At 36.5% G+C, this 22,607-nt stretch overlaps 1 protein-coding gene across 2 annotated transcripts in view; it reads left to right on the top strand.

Moving 5' to 3' along the window:
• Positions 1-22,607, top strand: part of LOC132092777 (mRNA-capping enzyme-like) — a 103,835-nt gene that overhangs the window by 1,049 nt on the left and 80,179 nt on the right. For both annotated transcript variants that reach the window (XM_059499165.1, XM_059499166.1), the window contains exons 2-6: positions 138-247; positions 502-605; positions 1,821-1,909; positions 10,501-10,576; positions 22,278-22,530. In XM_059499165.1, the coding sequence (XP_059355148.1) occupies positions 138-247; positions 502-605; positions 1,821-1,909; positions 10,501-10,576; positions 22,278-22,530 (632 nt within the window). The remainder of the gene's footprint in view (positions 1-137; positions 248-501; positions 606-1,820; positions 1,910-10,500; positions 10,577-22,277; positions 22,531-22,607) is intronic.

Below are 22,607 nucleotides of genomic sequence, written 5' to 3'. Positions count from 1 at the left end.
GAGTTAAATATTATATTAAAATAAAATACGCTACATGAATATCATTAATTGAATACCACAGCAATACTCTTTGTAAGGGTTTGCTGCAATAAACCATCATTGTGAGTGTTTATTAAAGGTATGATTTCTCTCCACAGGTAAATTTTTGCCCATGAAAACCATGCTTGGACCACGCTATGATGATAAAGTCCCAGAGGAGAACAGGTTTCATCCCAGTATGCTGTCCAACTATCTCAAAAGCTTAAAGGTATGGACATTGCTCTTAAAGGAAGAGTTCGCCCAAAAATAAAACATCATTATCATCATCATCATCATTTACTCACCCTCAAGTTTCTTTCAAACAGCTGGCGGTAGCCATTGATTTTCATAGCATGGGGAAAAAATTTAATGCAGCTACCGTCAATTGTTTGATTAACAACATTCTTTAAAATATCTTCTTTAGTTTTTGATAATAGAAAGAAAGGCCTGAGCGGTGTTAATGTGGTGCTGTCCTGTCCGCAGGTGAAGATGGGTCTGCTGGTGGACCTGACGAACACCAGCCGCTTCTACGACCGAGCAGAGATCGAAAAAGAAGGAATCAAATACATCAAACTTTCCTGCAAAGGGTATGTGAGCGACAGAGCCGAAATGCTGTTGTTTCTCTTGCGTTTGAAGTGTAATCCACCAGTTTCTGGGTCCAAGCCTCGACTCGTTTCACCTAAGAATAATACCTCACCAGCTGTTTATAACCACTGTGGGTCACACTTCAGTTATTAATAGTTAATAAGGTAGTTGTTAAGTTTAGGAATGGGGTAGGATTGAGGAATCGTTTTGAAAATATTGTGAAAAAAAATGTATATATGTATTAGTGATGTCAAAGGATTAATTGCTATTAATCACATCCAAAATATAAGTGTTTGTTTACATAATATATGTATGTGTGTACTGTGTATATTTAATATGTACATATAAATACACACACATGCATGTATATATTTAAGAAAACGTGTTATGTTTATATATTAAATATATTTATATATGTAAGCAATAGCCAAAACAAAAACAAAAAGACAAACCATTGTATGGGTCAAAATGATACATTTTTCTTTCATGTCAAAAATCATTAGGATAATAAATAAAGATAATGTTCGGTGAAGATATTTTGTACATTTCCTACTGTAAATATATTAAAACTTAACTTTTTATTAGTAATATGCATTGCTAAGAACTTCAGTTGATCAACTTTAAAGATGATTTTCTCAATATTTAGATGTTTTTGCTCTCTCAGATTCCAGATTTTCAAATAGTTGTATCTGATCCTAACAAACCGTACATCAATGGAAAGATAATTTATTCAGCGTTCAGATGATATACAAATATCAATTTCATAAAATTGACCCTTAAGTCCCTTTTGCGGTCCAGGGTCACAAATGATATAAATTATGAGAATATAAATATATGCATGTAAATATTTTCAAAATATATTCTGTATGTGTGTGTGTTTCTATATACATAATAAATATACACAACACACATACACAACAAAAACTTATTTTGGATGCAATCAATCACAATTAATCATTTGAAAGCACTTATGGTAATAATGCTCACTGATAATTTGAAGATGCTGTAGGTCCAGTGTGAATAAAGGACACAAATATAATAATACAAAATATAATTGATCAGACAATACAGATGTTTTTTTCATTTGCTTAAACGTTAAAAACACAATCTGATCTGATGGCGTGCTCTGAACAAAAATGAATTGGGTCACTGCTGTATGTATTTAGGGCTTTGACGTGCCTCAGGTGATATTTATTTGGTGTTTGTGTGTGGTTCAGTCACGGCGAGTGTCCCGCAGTGGAGACGACAGAGATGTTCATCAGGCTGTGTGAGCACTTCATCCAGAAGACGCCCACAGAGCTCATCGGTAAGACCAGCCAGATCCCTTCTCACAGTTCTGCTTGATTTTGTTGCATATTTTATTTAGAGGAATGGTTTGACACCAAACACCTCTGTGATTCTCAGTGTGTCAAATATAAACACCACACGGCAGGTTTGAGTGCGTTCACATCACGTCTGGTTAGAAGACGTGTTATTAAAAAACGAAAAAAAGACACAAATGCAAATCATCAAAAAAGTGGATTTATTGTATTTAATTCTATTTATTGTAAATAAATTAAGATCATCTACATATAAATGAAACCGTCATCTTACCAGGTTAACGAAAGTAAATGATATCTCATGCAATATAATAATAAATATGAATAGGAATATGGCTATCCAGTCCTGACAATCACTCATCATGTCCTGATAAATGAGGCATCATGGGAACTAAGTGACAGACTTTACTGAGTTATTGACATAACTCTATGAATAATTCTTATCATTTCTTAACTGCAGTATTGTACTGTGTGTGTATATATGTATGAGATCTGCAGACATTCATGTTTGACTCAAATCAAAGTGACTGCCAATAACGAGGACGTCACCAACTTGATTCAATGAAATTACTCAGATGCTTGATATCACAGCCCTGAAACACACTTCTGTTCAAACGTTTGAGCTCAGTTGGATGTTTAATGGTTTTGACATCTCATCTGCTCACCGAGGCGGCATTTAATTGGACAGAAATACAGTAAAACAGTGAAATATTATTACAATATTAAATAACTGTTTTCTGTATATTAAAATGTATTCCTGTGATTAAAGCTGAATCTTCAGTCTTCAGTGTCACATGATTCGTCAGAAATCAGTATAATCTGCTGCTCAAGAAACATTTCTGATTGTTATCAGTGTTGAACACAGTTATGCTGTTTTCTGGTAACTGATACATTTCTTTAAAAGATTATTTTGATGAAAAGAAAGTCCAAAAGAACGGCATTTATTTGAAATTGAAATCTTTTGTAACATCATAAATGTCTGTCACCTTCTGTCGTAAATTGAATGTGTTTTTAATAATAACAGTGTTAATTTCTCTATTCTCTATTTTGTTACTTAAACTTTGGCTTTAGTTTTGTGCTAAGGTTCTGATCATCCTCTTGTAGATTATTTTGGGACTGATATGTTCCACCCCTGACCAGCGAGTGTGAGTTTGTCCTGTTGGAGGCGCTCTCGAGTCACATTAATACACAGAACCTGCTGAAAGAGATGGAGGACGTGTCATTATCACCACAGCAACAGTGTGATTGACACTTCAGGGGACATGAGCACCAGGGACGTTTGGGGAAGAGCCGGAGCTCAGGGCTCTGAGAGGATTCACTGTTATTAATCAGGGAAATCAGCTACACTGACCGTCTTCTACACGATATCTACTCTCATTCTCTCCTTCACACAGAATAAAGTTAGAGAATGGGAACAGGATGCATTTTAGATTTTACTACATTGTGGAGGGAAATTATGCTGTTACTTTTCTACGTAATAAAACGAACGATTTTCACTTGGCAGACAATAAAACAGGCTAACAAAACCCAAACTATCACAATTTTAGATTTTAGTTTTTTATCAATAACTTTATTTAGCGAGGGTACCTTAAATTGACCAAGAGTGACATTTCAAATTAAAAAATAATAATAATAATTCTGTTTCAGATAAATGTTCTTTTGAAGTTCCTCTTCAGCAGAGAATCCTGTGTGAAACATGGCTTACACAAAAATATGTTTTCTACATTGATGATAAGATCATATTATTCTGATTTCTGAAGATCATGTGACACTGAAGACTGGAGGAGTGATGCTGAAAATACAGCGGAGCATCACAGAAATACATTACATTTAACAGTATATTCACATAAAAAAATTGTTCTTTTAAGCTGTAATACTATTTCACAGTATTTAAGAGTATTGTAGATTAAATAAACACAGCCTTGGTGAGCGGAAGAGACTTCTTTAAAAACATTAGAAAGTCGCACAGAGCCTACTCTTTTGAGCAGAAGTGTAGATCTATTTTTCCTTCTGTATTTACAACAATCATCACATGGTAGTGAGCCTCTGTTTCTGCATCTGTCATAAACGTCTTAAAACTATTCCTTTCTCATATTTTATTTTTATTTTTATCTGGGTTGCCACATGGAACATACTCACTTTTGTGATCCTGAATTCAGTAAAAGCTCCACTGTGGTAAACACTGTTCGTTCATACACTGGTGCTTTATTTTCACACAAAACCTGTGTTTTACTTGCATTTGAACCTTGCCAAATGTGAATGTTATTTTTAATGTCGTTTTCCAAATAGCAGAATAATAGTGAAGTCTTCGAAACAATGAAAAAACACAAATGGAGTTATGAGATTCATGGAGTGACCCAGAAGTATGAAGAAATATCTCATACATGGGTTTGTTCTTATAAACGGCTACGCTTGTCTAGATTCCAGTTTCATGAGGTGCATCCTCTGTCTTTTCCTCCCTGTTGTCCATCAGACATCAGTTGTGTCGTAAGTTTGTAAAGGTGTGATCACACCAGCTAAATTTCGGCTACATTTTGAATGCAAATTGCAAAAAATATATTGTCCGCTGTCAATAGTGATGATGTGCACAGCTCAAACTGGTCAGAGTGCTGAATATGCACCACCAACTAGAACCTCGTGCAAAATCTGTGAATGGAAATAAGGCAAATTCACAGCTTTTTTTAATTATGGTGTGCATAAATTATTTGTAATAAACACTTCAATATTAAGTTAAAAATAATAATTGTACATTTTAAACTGTATGGAAGCATTCCATTTGAATCTTTTTTGTAATATAAAAATGTTAGTTTTGTAAAGAAATGAAGGCATGTGAGCGCAAGGCTTTATATGGAAAGGTTTTTAAGATCAGCTTGCAGCGTGTTGTGTTGAGTTGTGTTTGTAGAGTTGAGTGACACCCAGGATCTTACGTCTGTGATGAATGAATTTCAGGTTTTAGTTTCTAGTTGAGTTTATTCTTAGGAAACTGAATTGTTATGTTTGGCGTGGGTGGTTTCATCAGCTGTAGGTATTTTAAACTGTCACGAGACTTGTGAAGCACTGTGGGTGTGTGAAGAGTAGCGTACGCTTCAATTAGACAAAAAACGGTTTACAACATTAAACAGTTCACATGACAACTGTTGCTAGGGTTGCTGTTAGATAACACAAATACTGATTGACTAATATGATATTTCTTTACAAAGAGCCTTTTGCCCCACTTATACAAAATTAATTAAAATTAATTTTCAATATGACTAGCCAAGCTCTGCATCACAAATCAGCCTGATATCTAGAATACGATCGATCATTATCTTCACATATATCACAGCTGATGAAAAAAACTTAATTACTTGGTTCACTGCAAGTTACTTAACCATATACGGTAATTGCAAATGATGTAACATTTCATTATATGTCATTTTAAAGTATAATAATATCAAATTTCAGTTTTTTGGAAGTCAAAACTCTCAGAAGTGCATGACGCATCACATAGACTTATATTTTGTTTAGTTTGCTTTCTTCATATATATTTTTTTTTAAGTGTATTATAATGGTTATTAGAACATTTCAAGGTTTGAGAGTTTAAGAAGACTGAATTACTAATTTAAATATACACTCAGAAATTGTAAAATATACAAACACCAAAAAAGATACTACTTAAAACAGTATTTTTTTTATGATTCCCGGCAACCCCAGCCGCCTGTTTTTCATTTTAAAGTGATGTATATTTGTACAGTGCAGGCTCTGTGGTGCTGAAGATGACCTTAATGCTGCAGCAGACGGTTTCCAGATCACGACCCATAATCCTCAGTGCTGTTCCTCCAGCTCTTTCAGGGCAGTTTTGTTGTGTTTGGTAGTTTTATCATGCGACACCATGATGCTGCAGGCCAGACCCCCTCAGAGGTGCTGAAGTAGATCTTCCCATGTATAAACAACAGTTCAAAACAGAAAAGGCCCTTGAACTCAGACATCATTGGGCCCGAGCGTCTGTGGAGTGGCTGTTTGCATCAGTGCAGTATAAAAGTTTTAGTTCAATCACTATCTAGGGCCTCGGACAGCTGTGGGCTGTGATATGAAATCACCTTGATGTATGTGTGTGGCATTTGCTGTGATTGCCTCTGATGAAATTTGTATTTTTGTACAGCCAGAGGCCACAATACAGCTGCATCCATGTAAGAACACTTTGATAAGAAAGCTCATTTGCTGATACTTTTGTCACGTCATTGTGAGTGTAAATATGATGTTTATGTGAAGGCAGGCGATCAAGAAGCTTGGGTGAGTTTGTTCATTTTGCCATCGCTTGACATTTGGCCAATGTCAACTTTTGAGAAAAGAATAAAAATAAAATCCCTGTTGGCTATGATTTACTAATAAAGACACTTTATCAGGGTTTGAAGAAAATGTATGGAATTAATTTCGTCTAGATGAAAGAACTATTTCAGTTCTGGGGGAATGTATAGAGAAAATATACTGAATGTGATGTATGTTTCTGGAAACGTTTCATCAGTGCACGTTATTTTGCAATGTTTGTCTGTCATCATTTTTCATAAACCCTGAAACTCTGAAATGACTTTTCTTTTCATAGTCTTCATAGTCTATTTGTTAATGTCAATCAATAGATATTATGTAAAAATGATGTACAACCCGAATTCCGGAAAAGTTGGGACGTTTTTTAAATTTTAATAAAATGAAAACTAAAAGACTTTCAAATCACATGAGCCAATATTTTATTCACAATAGAACATAGATAACATAGCAAATGTTTAAACTGAGAAAGTTTACAATTTTATGCACAAAATGAGCTCATTTCAATTTTGATTTCTGCTACAGGTCTCAAAATAGTTGGGACGGGGCATGTTTACCATGGTGTAGCATCTCCTTTCCTTTTCAAAACAGTTTGAAGACGTCTGGGCATTGAGGCTATGAGTTGCTGGAGTTTTGCTGTTGGAATTTGGTCCCATTCTTGCCTTATATAGATTTCCAGCTGCTGAAGAGTTCGTGGTCGTCTTTGACGTATTTTTCGTTTAATGATGCGCCAAATGTTCTCTATAGGTGAAAGATCTGGACTGCAGGCAGGCCAGGTTAGCACCCGGACTCTTCTACGACGAAGCCATGCTGTTGTTATAGCTGCAGTATGTGGTTTTGCATTGTCCTGCTGAAATAAACAAGGCCTTCCCTGAAATAGACGTTGTTTGGATGGAAGCATATGTTGCTCTAAAACCTTTATATACCTTTCAGCATTCACAGAGCCTTCCAAAACATGCAAGCTGCCCATACCGTATGCACTTATGCACCCCCATACCATCAGAGATGCTGGCTTTTGAACTGAACGCTGATAACATGCTGGAAGGTCTCCCTCCTCTTTAGCCCGGAGGACACGGCGTCCGTGATTTCCAACAAGAATGTCAAATTTGGACTCGTCTGACCATAAAACACTATTCCACTTTGAAATAGTCCATTTTAAATGAGCCTTGGCCCACAGGACACGACGGCGCTTCTGGACCATGTTCACATATGGCTTCCTTTTTGCATGATAGAGCTTTAGTTGGCATCTGCTGATGGCAGGGCGGATTGTGTTTACCGACAGTGGTTTCTGAAAGTACTCCTTGGCCCATTTAGTAATGTCATTGACACAATCATGCCGATGAGTGATGCAGTGTCGTCTGAGAGCCCGAAGACCACGGGCATCCAATAAAGGTCTCCGGCCTTGTCCCTTACGCACAGAGATTTCTCCAGTTTCTCTGAATCTTTTGATGATGTTATGCACTGTAGATGATGAGATTTGCAAAGCCTTTGCAATTTGACGTTGAGGAACATTGTTTTTAAAGTTTTCCACAATTTTTTTACGCAGTCTTTCACAGATTGGAGAGCCTCTGCCCATCTTTACTTCTGAGAGACTCTGCTTCTCTAAGACAAAGCTTTTATAGCTAATCATGTTACAGACCTGATATCAATTAACTTAATTAATCACTAGATGTTCTCCCAGCTGAATCTTTTCAAAACTGCTTGCTTTTTTAGCCATTTGTTGCCCCCGTGCCAACTTTTTTGAGACCTGTAGCAGGCATTAAATTTTAAATGAGCTAATTAAGTGGATAAAAGTGTAAAATTTCTCAGTTTAAACATTTGCTACGTTATCTATGTTCTATTGTGAATAAAATATTGGCTCATGTGATTTGAAATTCCTTTAGTTTTCATTTTATTAAAATTTTAAAAACGTCCCAACTTTTCCGGAATTCGGGTTGTAAACCCTTTCTGTGGATTTCGCTGCTGGTGGGTCAGATCATTGCTGTTACAAATCAAGAGCATTTATTTCCTCAATCAGGTGTCATCAACTGGTATATTGCTCGCTCTTATGTGGATGAACTGAAGATTGTTCATTAGGATGAAAATGACAGGAAGCTCTGTTCTGTGAATCAGTCTAACATGTTTTGTGTGAATGGACCATTACAATGTGGTGAAATAACTGCGATTGGTCATAAAATGTTAAAGCCAATGCTGTGTGTCAGATTGTTTCATAACTCAACTCATTTGGCTGCCAAGCCTGTAAATCCACAGACTGGCAACTTAAACTTAAATCTTACTTTAGGAATAAAAATGAGGTCTGTTTTCAAGGGGAACCATCGAAACCCCAGAACAAAAAATATCTGTCTGTGTACTAGGACTGTCAAAAATACCTTGGCATGATAACAATTTACAGTACAGTTTTGAAGAAAAAAAATGTATTAGTCAAATTTATCTTTAACTTTATTTTGTGCTTTCTTTTTTTTGGCCAAAGAATCAAAAGGAAGAAATACAAGCATAAGGAGATGGAATGAGAGATTGTAACCATAACTGTACAGAAGCAAGTGGAAATAATTTACTATTGATTGGCTTCCTGTAGACTGGGCTTTTTGCTTTTTTAAAGAATCTAAAGGCCCTGTCCCAAATGGCACACTTCATGTGGACTTTCGGTCTCTTGGACTTAAACTGTGCGTGCTCGCCGAGTCTACGAGTCTGTAGGCCGTCCCATTCAGCATTTTAACGCTCTGAAATGTGCTCAGCAGCGCCTCCTGAGGAAGTCCACAAGTCCTGAGTGTGCCATTTGGGACAGGGCCTAAAAGACTCCACACTGCTTCGTCGTCTTGTGATGAGTGGCGTTAAGGTAAACTAGCGCCACCTGCTTTGTTGGAGTGTAAACTGGCCAAAATGAAATTACGCAAAAGGGTCGATTGCTTTACGGCAACAACAAATACATGGGTGATCTTTCCAGTGGTCAGGTCAGCCTTCAGCGATACATTGGCTGATATTTGGCATTTCTTAAATATTGGCATTTGGCCGATGTGTCTGAAGCAGGACTATAGAAACCCATTTCCGCCAAGGTAATTGTGATCTCACAATCTTGACTTTATTTGTCGCCATTGGGAGTTTCCATCACATAATTGCAAGGAAAGTTGCAATTACCTTTTCTATTTTGTGGTAGAAACTGTCTTGAATATAAAAGACTTTTATTCCAATTCTCTCACAAATCTCTATTAATTTGCTCTCTCTGTTAAACAAAGACTGTAAACGGTGTACGAAAGAGTGTTATAGTGCTTTCTTTTGTATTTTTAGTTATAGAAAGGCAAACGGCATAATATTTGAGACATTCCATGTTTAATGCATGGTTTAAGGTTTACTTTTCTCAACTGTTGTCAGTATTCAGCAAATGCACATTTATATAACTTTAACAATTCTTTGAGCATATTATAATCATTTAATTTAACTAACCTTGAAATCTTTCAATTACTTCCTTTTTAATTAATTTAAATTACTTCTTAATTTAAATTAATATTTTAATTTTTTATGAATATATAAATATTATGTAACAATTATTGGTGTTTACACATGCATTTTTAATATGTTTAAATTAAATAGTGATATCATAAATATTGGCTTTACATTGACTATAGTCCACCATGCTCATGAGATATTGGCATCATTCATCAGAAAATCAGTATTGGTCGACAACTAAATATATATCGAACAGTGAAATCACTCACTTAACTGTAGGAGGCTCACAAAAATACACAAAACTACATAGAATAGTTTGAATTTTTTGAAATATCACAATAATCGTCAGTTCTAGTATATTGCAAATCTGCTACTATGCTTGTTATATGGCTGACTTTGGCCTGTTTTCATTACTCTTTGATTTTTACCCTGATGCATAAGAGGCAAACTCAAAACAAAAGTCCAGCTCTATGAAAGAAACGCTCGGAAAGCCCTTCCAGCTGATGACTGTAATTATCTTAATAAGTTCACACAGCTATGTGCAAGCTGCGGCTGGCTTCAGCACTGAGCGCTGCACATTTATTATGTGTATCAGTGAGCAGGAGAGGAAGGGCTTTGTTCTGTCATCAGTTCCCACTGCATCACTCCAAAGGCCAGCCGTCCCGTCCTGCTTATACGCACAGACTGCATAAATAACCAAAAATGATGATATTGATTTCAGTAACGGATGAAAATCGTTCATGTGTCCAGAATGATTGGTTTGGTGGGTGGGCTGTGAATAATGTCTGATTCAGTTGTGTTGATGTCACTGTTGTTGTTCTGTCTCCCGCAGGCGTTCACTGCACGCATGGCTTCAATCGCACTGGCTTTTTAATGTGTGCCTACCTGGTGGAGAAAATGGACTGGAGGTTAGATAACACACATGAGCACTCACTTAATCAGCACATGTAGATGGGTACAGAATCTTTTTTTTTTTTTTTTGCCCAACAGCCATGGAAAATGGCAAATCAAGGAACCAGAAATGGCCTCCTTTGCACAAGCAATTCATTGCTTAAAATATAACTTAAAAAATAACTAAGTATCCAACAGGCTAATTTATACCAGTAACGTCATTAAAAAACAGGTTCATGAGTCATTTGTTTGTGATGTTTTTCTGTGCATTCCACAAAGACTACATAACAGAAAGATTCTTCCCATTGTTATTTATAGGGGCCTAGCTCCAATTGTATCTGTTAGTTTTAGTCTACTTCTTCCACTTGGAAAGCCCATAGAACCACTAGCGGGAAAGTTATAACATTTTGCACACAGATAGAGGACAGTCTCAATGTTAACTATATAGCAAATTTGGAGTCTCTATCGCAAACTCTGGCATGTTAACAAATTTGATGAAATTCGCTCAAAAATAGACATGAGGCTATCTCTTCGCAACACAGCAGCACCTACTGGTCAAAGATATATAAAACATTTACAATTCTAATCCTAACTTCTGACCGACCAGTTTTGCCAAAATCATAAAATGACCTTGTTAGATTCGGAAAAACATAGCGACAACATAGTCGAACGATTCCTAATTTTCATTTGTCTGCCTTTTTGGGTGTTGGCCCGTAAAATGCTATATCAACAAATGTCTTTAACAGGGGTCTCCAATTCTGCTGCTGGAGAGCTACTATACTGCAGAGTTTAGCTTCAACCCTAATAACATTCACCTGAACCAGCCAATCAAGGTGTTCAGGGCTACTTAATTCATTTTAATTACAGACAGTAATGTTGAAGGTCTTTACTGAGTAATTAACGACAGTTTTCATTTTACCTCTGTTGTGCTTGATGCAGCTATATTTTAATATAATCACATTTAATTCAGACTGTTCATAAATAAAAAATATACCCTCGGTTTCACAGGCAAGACTTAAGCTAGTCCCAGACAAAATTGCATGTTTGAGCTTTAATATCTTGCTTTGACATATTTTAAAATATGTCAGTGTCATTGTTCTGTCTCAAGATGCACACCTTTAATTTTTTTCTCCTAAGGCATTTGTGTACAAATATCTTAATTTAACTAAGGGCCTAGTCCTTGCTTAAAGGGGTCATATGATGCGATCTCAATTTTTCCTTTCTCATTGGAGTGTTACAAGCTCTTGGCGAATAAAGAAGATCTGTAAAGTTACAAATACTGAAGTCTCAAATCCAAAGAGATATTCTATTATTAAATTTAAGATTTTTCCACACCCATCAAAAAAAGTTTGTTGTAACATGCCCCCACATCTCTACGTCACGATGTGGGAAGATTTGCATAACGCCGGTCAGATGTTCACGCAAAGAAAGAAGGCTTACCTTTTATTCTTGTTGTATTGTTTTTGCCGCGGCTGTCATGTTGTATAGTCACTCTGAAAGCGAAACTACTTTGTTTGGCCTTCCAAAAGAGGGTGATATGCCCTTCGTCATGGCTGGAGCTGACCTGTGCTGGTCGCTGAGGAAATACATCAACTTCGCGCTGTGGATCGCCAGATCAATTTTATGAAAGAAAGTTTTGAAAGAAGCAGAGTCCATCCTGGGGTCGTCACATGTTGTTGTCGCAAGCCCAATGGACGCTCCTTCATAGAATCTGCCGGCCGCATCGTTCTCAAGTCCGCCCGCCTCTGCTCACTTAAGGCCACGGTGTGTGAAGTTGTTCCTTTGAGAAAGCGAACTATGTTTATATCACTTTTATAACAGGTTTTATGTTTGTGTCTCATCGCTCCGGCCGGTCAGGGCATCACAATATGTTAATGGGTGCAACATTTCCGTCACACGCTTTAGGTATTCGGCCAATCACAATGCACTGTATAGCTCGCCAATCAGAGCACACCTCGTTTTTTTAGAACGATGAGCTTTGTAAAAATCAATGCATTTCAGAAGGCGTGTATGATTGTTTTCACATTGTTTTCAGAACTGATTTTCTGAAGGATCATGTGACACTAAAAACTGGAGAAATGATGCAAAAAATTCAGCTTTGCATTACAGCAATCATTTACTGTATATTTGAACATATATTCACTTAGAAAACAGTTATAAATTATAAAAATAAATTGTAATAATATTTTACAGTGTTAAATGTTTTACTGTATTTTAATCAATAAATTTAAGTAAGCAGAAGAGTCTTCTTTAAAAAAAATAAAATAAATCAATAATGATTTAATGATATCGCTGGATATTAAGTGTCACCAACTAAGCAAGCCAGAGGTGACAAGGAACCAAAACTCCATCGGTGACAGAATGGAGAAAAAACTTTGGGAGAAACCAGGCTCAGTCAGGGGGCCAGTTCTTTTCCGGCCAGATGAAACCAGTAGTTAAATTCCAGGCTGCAGCAAAGTCAGTGGTCTTGTCCCAGTGTCCGTCTAGGAGACAAGGTCTTTGCTTCATCTGTCTCTGGGGCTCATCTAGTTGACATAGTCTCCGCTGACATTCAGGGCTGTCGAGGTCGTCTCCAGGTGCTGATCCACCATCTGGTCTGGATACGGACTGGATCTGGTGGCTACACTGACATTAGAATAAGAAAGAAACAGACTAATATTAGCATAGATGCTATTCTTCTAATGATGTAGCAGTTATAGGGGGGTGGTGTTAGCGCAGTGGATAAGACACATGCCTTTGGTGTGAGAGACCCAGATTCTAATCCACTGTGAGACACCAATGTGTCCCTGAGCAAGACACTTAACCCCTAGTTGCTCCAGAGGCGTGCGACCTCTGACATATATAGCAATTGTAAGTCGCTTTGGATAAAAGCGTCAGCTAAAATTAATAAATGTAAATGTAATTTTATTGTGTGTTATTGGAAGTGGCCAGATTTTTTAGAATTTATTGGATGTGGAGGACTATAATACGATAAAAGCTTGCTCAAGTACTGAGGGCTTTATAAGTCATAAGCAAGATTTATAAATTTATACGATGTTCAATAGGGAGACAATGCTGTGTTGACAGAACCATGCTAATATGGTCATACTTCCTGGTTCTAGTAAGAACTCTTGCTGCTGCATTTTGGACCAGCTGGACTTTGTTTATTAAGCGTGCAGAACAACCACTCAATAAAGCATTACAATAATCTAACCTTGAGGTCATGAACGCATTAATCAATATTTCTGCATTTGACATTGAGAGCATAGGTTGTAATTTAGATATATTTTTTTGATGAAAAATGGAAAAAAGAAAGAAACCTGGCTTTCAAAGAAAAGTTTCAAAGTTTTTTTTCCTGAATTTATCAGTAAGAAATTACTCGTCATCCAGTTTATATATTGACTATGCGTTCCGTTCAAATTGGTATGTTTTGCCGGGCCATGAAGTTTTATAGAGCTGATTTTCATCAGCATAACAGTGAAAGCTATCACTGTGTTTCCTGATGATATCTCCCAGGGGCCCTAGTACTGAGCCTTGAGGTACTCCATACTGCACTTGTGATCGATATGATACCTCTTCATTCACTGCTACGAATTGATGGCGGTCAGATAAGTATGATTTGAGACATGCTAATGCACTTCCATTAATGTTAACACAGTTTTCTAGTCTATTCAAAAGAATGTTTTGGTCAATAGTGTCAAACGCAGCACTAAGATCCAATAGAACTAACAGAGAGATACAACCACGATCAGATGATAAGAGCCGGTCATTTGTAACCTTAAGTAGAGCATTATCAGTACTATGATACAGTCTAAATCCTGACTGGAAATCCTCACAGATACCATTTTTCTCTAAGAAGGAATATAATTGTGAGGATACTACCTTTTCTAGTATCTTGGACAGAAAAGGGAGATTCAAGATCAGTTTGTAATTAAGTAGTTCTTTGGGGTCAAGTTATGGTTTTTTAATGAGAGGCTTAATAACAGCTTGTTTGAAGGTTTGGATCTATGATGTTTATGGATGTTGGAATGTTGTTGGTTTAGATGATTTAACACATTTATACAATTCTTCCTCTCCTATAGTAGAGAATGAGTGGAATTGTTCCACAGGGACTCTATAGTGCACTATCTGATGTGATATTGTAGCTGACGGATGCATGGTTACAATTTTATCTCTAACAGTATTGATTTTTAAAATAAAGTAGTTCATGAAGTCATTACTGCTGTGCTTTTGGGAAATGTCAACACCTGTTGAAGCTTTGTTTTTCGTTAATTTAGCGTTTACCTTAGACGTTGTATCCGAATGTAGATACAATTTTTTTTTTGTGATTGTTACAGATACAAATACTGGCTGTTACATGAACATTTTTATATGTAATGTCATAAGTATAAAGTTTTGACAATTTTTATATGTAATTGTTGCATAAGGCTATGAATTGATAAGCGTTTATTGATAAAAAAAATAAAACAGATTTGTCCGACTTTGAATTTGAATTAGATGAACCCGTGGAAGCTGCTGCTGCTTATATCAGTAACTGCTCATCAGCTGAATTACTTTAATGCAACAAGTTTTGATATCACTGTCAACCATAAATGACTTACACGTCTACACTGATTGTAGTTCATTGCAAAAAAATAAAAGAAAATAATTTTTTTTTTTCAAAGAATCCAATCAATGAAGCTGTCTGCACTGCAAGCACCTGTCTGTGACACGGGAGACAGAGGAGGCTGTATTTTTCACCTTTTATAATACCAAAGGTTCTTTATTGGCATCTTAACACTCATGAAACCTTTCCATTGTTCATTATAGTGGATAAAAGGTTCTTTGGATTATTGAAATGTTCTTCACCTTTTAATATTTATGCTGTAAGTCTCTTTGAGGAGCCCAAATTGGTTCTTCTATGGCACTGCTATGATAACCCCCTTTTGGAACCATTTTAAAGAGTGATTCTGTGGGACTGCAGAATCTCTACTGACATTTTTCTACTGTTGAACAGTGCACTCACACCCTAATAACAACAGAGAGCATTTACCCAAACCCACACCTACAGCATCAAAAGAAAGAAAAAGGTGAAGTTTACTTTTGTTACACACTCTTGACTACGGATTAAATGGTATGAAAATGTCATATGATGATTATAGTGACCAAAATGAGCACAGTTATCACTGTTATTACACTATTATAAAAATATGCTGGAAACGTTCAAAAAGTACTGAAGTCACTTCAAAACGTTTTTTTGTCAGAAACCAAAAAACAACAGATAAAAGCACTGTTTACTAAAATGTACTACATGTTCAAATAAAGTTTTCACATTTTTTTTTTTTTATATACCTCACAAGTCATTTTTAAGAAAAGGATCAGTCAAAATGAAATAAATAAATAAATAAATCATTTTATCTGCTCCATAAACAATTCTACATAGGCTACCTTATTAGTGTTATGATTTTTAGATCTAATGGATAGATCATCTACTGGTTAAGATTTACAACATATGTTTGGTCCCGTTTTCACATTGGTGTGAACAAAAACGGCAGATATGCTGTATGAAAATGTAACTCTACTGTCTGACAGCAGGTGGCGCTGATGGAACAGCAGAAATAGAGTTGTTTCCATGGTAACCTCTCTGTTAACAAAGCAGCTGGTCTTATAAACACTGCTTTAATAGGCATTGCACAGAGGGATTTATTTATCTTAACATTTTTAACTTTGCTTAATGCTGAGCAGTGCGTATTTACAGCAAGGTTTCAAAATGTGCTATTCAAATATGATTTTAATGATAATTTAAACATGAAATAATTAAACTAATCGTCTGGATGTTTAATGTCAAACCAGTAACCGTTTGCTATGATGCTTTTTTGTCATGATCACTATGTCATAATTACAATGGGAAACTCTGGATCTACTCAGTGGGAAGCTTGTCATTTAAAGTATGGTGGAAGATATGAAAATATAATTGTCTTTTAGTCAGGTTTTATGTGACAAATGTACCCATCATTCTCTGTGGCAACACGGTAATGACAGGAAGCACTAATAAAAATGTAAAACATTGCGTTGTTCTGGTGATCAAATGCCTCCAGTCTTTGTTTATAACTGAAGAAAGAAATGTGAAAATCAGTTTCACTCTTATAGCATAAAGTGTTCCTTTTCCAGAAGAGATTAGAAGAACCCTGCTGACGTCTTTCACTTTCGAAGAAGTTAAAAGTCATTTCTAAGTCTCTGAGTCTCCAGCAAACTTCACATTGTAATCTATAAATGGAAAAGCTTGGAACAGTAGTAGGTCTTCCTCGGAGCCATCTGTTGAAATTTCAATGAGAGCGCATTAAAAAAACATGCTTAGAAGTAAAGGCTTTGCGTCTATCACCTACGGTCAGTGTTCATGTTTGTACAGACAGAGGGACATGGGGAACATCCTGAGCAGAATAATAAGCAGTGCTAGCTAATGCAGACTCACCTACTGTAACATTGTCAACTGATTAAAATACAAATTTGACTCTTTTTTTCTTCTAATTTTAACTAGAGAGGTCAATGAAACTGGAAAAAAAAGATGAGATGGGTTTTTTTTTTCTCCTCCATCGTTAGTACAGCCTTGGTTCGGTATGTGTTGGGAGTTCATGAACGCTGCCACGGCGAAGGCTTGGATCATGAATATTAATTACGTAGGTTACACAGTCTTTGCTCTGTAGGCCTTCCTGATTAGCTGACAGGCAGGATTTGGAAAGAAGGATTGCCCCATGAATATTAATTTCTGGTGACTGGACTGGATGCTCTGGGAAGCTTGCTAACTGATCAGCATGACCTAATTAATATTCATGAACTAGGAAGCAGTATGCCAGTCAAATAGCAAAGTACTTGAAGGCTTCATGCCTTCATTTGAAGTTATATAAATTAGGAATATTTACATTTAACTAAAATAAAAAAACACGTTAATGTAAATTGTGTAGCTTAATTATCATAATATAAAATAATAAAACCAAGGCATTTATTGCAGTACTCTTACTTTTAGTGATTCATATTGTTGCTAGCCAAAGAATAAAGTCAGAATTAGGTCATTCTGTATACTGTACACAAAGTATTTGTGAATATTCATTAATATAGTCTGCCCCAGTGATTGTGTGCTTGTAAAATGATTAAATATACAAGATACGAACTAACTAGGTCATTCGCAGTAGTCATGTGAGTAATGTCATATATGAAAAACTGCTTGCAAAAATATGTGTGGAAAAATCCACATTGCACAATCTTTGCTATTTGTATCTATGTCACTAGGTACTGTTGCGCTGTTGGACAAATATAGATTCAAGCTTAGAGTGAACAACAAAAGCTCACAGATCTCACTGTTCCAGTTTCACTTTATTTCTATTCCAAATACACTACCATTCAAACAATTAGGGTCAGTAAGTTTTATTTTGTTGTTGTTGTTGTTGTTGTTGTTGTTGTTTTTCTCTTTTCCTTTTTTTCTATAAAATCAATACCTTTATTCAGCAAGGATGCATTAAATTTATATATGTGCAATTTTTATTTTTTATTTTTTTATTGAAATAGAAGCATTAAGCATGTTTCTGTTTCAAATAAATGCTGTTCTTTGAACCTTCTATTAAAACATTTTGACAAAAAAAACTATATATATATATATATATATATTAGTGGTGGGCATAGATAATTTTTTTTAATCTAGATTAAGATCACTGTAATGGAATTGGAATTAATCTAGATTAATCTAGATTAAAATGGCTCATTTGAATTCTGCCGAAGGCATTAAGAATATGTGTGCTACCCAAATAAAATAATGACTAAAAGGGGTTTCTCAAGACAGGTGGTGCATTAGACCAGGGGCTCATCTCCTGTTTCCAAAATGCATCACAAACTGCTTGAGAAAGCTGTAAACTAATTCCACATTGCACAAGGTGCAAACAACCTTACGCTGTTTCACACATACTCCGTCTGCAGTAGTGATGTGTCATTCGTTAACGAATCGTTCTTTTTGAACAAATCTTTTAGGTGAACGAATCGTTCTCGTTCACGTAATCCACTGACTCATATTTCTCTTTCACTGAAGTTCCTCCCTCCACAGCAGCTCAGTGAACCGGGTAACTAACTATTTCATCAAAGAGTTACTCAACCTCGAGCCAATAGCCTTCGAGTATGAGATGTGACAGAGCATGTGATTTGTTGAATGCGCAGTTATAGGTACAGTACTGTGCACATACGCTTGTTTTGATATTTAGCAACTCCACGTTTAATCCCCGATTTATGAATGTGAATATATAATATACAAATTGTCTGACTAAACAATTAAAATGCTAATTAGGCAAGAAAACCTTGTGCTTTGTTCATCTAAACAACTAAATTAGACTTTATATATTGAATGCAATTATACACACATTTTAATGAAGCCAGATCATTTTTTGTAACAAGTGAATACATTCGTTGATTTAAGACATAACACATAATACACTCTTTTTTTGCCACCTGCTGGCATATTTTGTGTAATACGAAGAAATGATCACTGAACGAATCAGTGAACGATTCTGAACGAATCATTTTGGTGAACGAACTGAAAATAAACAAATCTCTAGAAAGAATCATAATTTCCACCACTAGTCTGCAGTGCGTACGCGTTTTATTTTTTCTGCACCCATGTTAATGGATTCCAGCGTTCACGTGGTTGCGGTCCGTCAGTGCGTTCCAGGAGCGGTGCGTCTGCAGCAGTGCAGCGATCATTCACGTACCGAGTAGCGGACTGCAAACGCGTCCTGTGTGAAAGCACAATGAGTATGAGTCTGTGCTGCTTCTGCACCACATACGAAATGCACACGGACTGCATACGCACTGCAGACGGAGTATGAGTGAAACAGGCGTGTGTCTTGTCGAGGTTTCCATTGGGAAGCTTCTTTAAAAAAACAACAACATTTCCCTGAAGCAAATCCGGTGTCTTCAGCTGCATCCATGTTAGCACGTCACGTTTGATGTGGTAATTTCACAGTAGGCATACACACAGGTGCAAAGACTCCTTCTCGCCCCTACAGATTCGGTTAGGTATACATCCACGCTAAAATACCAAGGTGAAAGTCATCATAGCTCGCTTAGTATAGACCCAGCTCCCAACCCAACTTTGAGAATAGATTAACGGCGATATTTTTCACCAACTGTTTTCAACATTGATAATAATCAGAAATGTTTCTCGAGCAGTAAGTCATCATATTAGAATGATGTCTGAAGATCATGTGACACTGAAGACTGGGGGAATGATGCTGAAAATTTCACAGAAATAATTTACATTTTAACATATTAGTAATATAGTAATAAGTGTATATTGTATAGAATATTACCAAATATTACAGTTATATACGTGTATTATTATTATTTTTTTCTGTACTGATTAGTTTTTACAAAGATACAGTAAATCAAATAAATGCAGCTTTGGCAGACAAAAGAGACTTAAAAAACTCTTAACAACCACAAATTTACGGTAGTGTGCATAAGCATTATATAATCTTCTGTTACATATTTTTGTTTTGTTGAAGTAAAAAGCAAGTTTCATCATGTGTGTGAAGGCCAGCGTGTTGAGGTCAGTCTGAAGAGTGCAGATGAGTCTTAATTGTGTTTCAGTGAAATTGAGATCACTGTGTTTGTTGTTCTTGGTGTGCAGTGTTGTGCCTGAACGCATTCATTGAACGATAGTTCATGAACTCGTTCATATTTTGGGCGAATGTGAACTGAACGTGCTGTATTACTGCCTGATGAACGTTACTGTGAACTCGTTCATTCTGGTGTCTGTGAACGGCACGCTCTCTCAGGTTAACTTCGTTCAATAGGGTGCCAGATTTCTATAGAGCCTTCCAGGCGAAAACCCACCGTAAACGGATCTTAATATGTAGCGGAAAAACACCCAATCTGGCAACACCAGCCACCAGTGTCGCACCGCCGTCCGCCGCATGCGTGACGCGTCATCAAAAAAACACGGCAAACGACAGCAGCATGTAGCAAGAAGGCGTATGATCATTTAAAAGAATTTTATGATGTTTATGACAAGGTCGGTGAGAATGGGAGACAAAGCATTAAAGCAACAATGGGGAAATGCTGTCTCCTCAATGCTAATGTAAACCCTGGTTGGATAAGGATTCAAAATTGGATATGAAGATGAAATCTGACGCATAGCTTCATTGTTAAAACTGATAAAATAATTGCTGTCTGTGATTCTATATGGGCTGTGGCAATAATTTTGAAAAATAATAGCTCGCAGCAACGTATGGAAAAAAAGAACTATGAACTAGTTCATTTTTGGAACTGTGAACTTTAGTTCAAAATTTTGTAGTTTGAACTATGAACTGAACTAGTTCATTTTAAAATGTGTGAAGTGAACTTTGAACTAGTTCATGTAGAAAGTGAACTTTCCCAACACTGTTGGTGTGTGCCCGGACTTTCTCGCTGGAGTCAGTATTTTATCAAGGGGTCAGTATTTTATACTGTTGTCTAAGGTCCACTTATGAAGTTTGCGTTGTTTTTACATTCAAAAACATCAACATCAATAAGTAATAGGCTATTTTCTCTTCTAGTTTTGAAGCCGTCTTGAGAAACGCTGGTGTTCACTGGGCCTGGTGTTAATAAAACTTTTATTCCAGTTACAAGGATGTTTTCAATTCTGATATTCTTTTAGGACGAAGTCAAAAGCTCAAGTTGATTTCTCAATTCATGGCCCCTTTTGTGCATTTTTGTGAAGCTAAAAAGTGTTAAGAAATCAAATTGATTTGATTGGTTTTGAGTTTATTTCATCGCAGCTCTGTTTTGGTAGGGTTTTGAACAGCACTGAATATTTGCTAAATGCAAATAATGAAATGCAAACTAACCAGTTATTCGTTCAAATTTAGGATATAGCATATTAAAAGGGAGAACACAATGAGATCATGGATTGGTGTTCAAACATCATAAACAAAAATCATTAAATAAAAAACAGAAGTCAAATTAAACATGACTCATGATTAAATACAGGTTGATTTAATGATCATATGATCTGTTCTGCTGTTTAGCCTTAGGTCAAATTCGTGTAATGCATGGGAACTTTGTTTTAGTGTTTCAAGACATATTTATTTCAATAATGGTACTGTTTTGTGTTGTCACTAGGATCATATGTTGGTCCTGAAGCTGTGTAACAGACTATAAGAGGAGTTTGTAAATCCCACCTCTTCCACACCTGCTTTGGCTAATCCATACTTCATCACATTCAGCAAAGCATGTTAGAAAAGGCTGGGCTGTATTGAGGAGGGGTTTTAAATGTTTAATTGTAAATCTTTCACTATACTTTAGTTTTTATTTTGATGCCATATGGTTGTTTTTTCCCCAAGTTCATTCAGCAATTAATCTGTCATTTTTAGGGTGACTTGGCTAAGACATATCTTATCATATTATAAGACTGAGGCAGAATTCTTCAGTTTGCTTTTGTGGTGATGCCATGGATATAAACATGATATCTGGCAGCAAGGTCATCTGTCTTATCTCATATTCACTCATGCATTAATAATGTAAAGTGAGTGGTTCCACTGAGATTTGGTCACATGGTCTTCAGAAATCATTCATTTTCATTGAATTAATCAACAACTGTATTTTAATAATTGTATATTGGAATTTTTCCTTTTGCTCATGTTTTATATTGAGCTGATTCTGGTCACTAAAGCCAGTGCTGGAGCTCTTTCTGCCAGCTGAAGAATGCAGTGTGTCCTGATTGTGTGTTTTGTGTGTCAGTATCGAGGCCGCTGTGGCAGCGTTCGCTCAGGCTCGGCCCCCGGGCATCTATAAAGCCGACTATCTGAAGGAGCTCTTCCGCCGCTACGGGGACGTGGAGGACGCGCCGCCCGCCCCTGCTCTCCCCGAATGGTGCTTCGATGATGAGGAGGATGAAGATGTGGACGATGATGGGAATGCTTTCGCTCAGGGCTCCGAGCCCAGCTCCTCTCACTCCAGTCAGGGCAAGAAGAAGAAAGAACGACTAAAACTGGTGATTAAAAACTCATTTCAGCACAGTCAGTCATAGTCATAACTGAGTCAATGTAGCCTGTGTTCTGGGTGTGCTGA

The sequence above is a fragment of the Carassius carassius genome, chromosome 18 (assembly GCF_963082965.1).
Source record: "Carassius carassius chromosome 18, fCarCar2.1, whole genome shotgun sequence".
NCBI classification, from domain to species: Eukaryota; Metazoa; Chordata; class Actinopteri; order Cypriniformes; family Cyprinidae; genus Carassius; species Carassius carassius.
The sequence above is the reverse complement of the archived record's forward strand: the minus strand, read 5'-3'. Positions and strand labels throughout refer to the sequence as shown.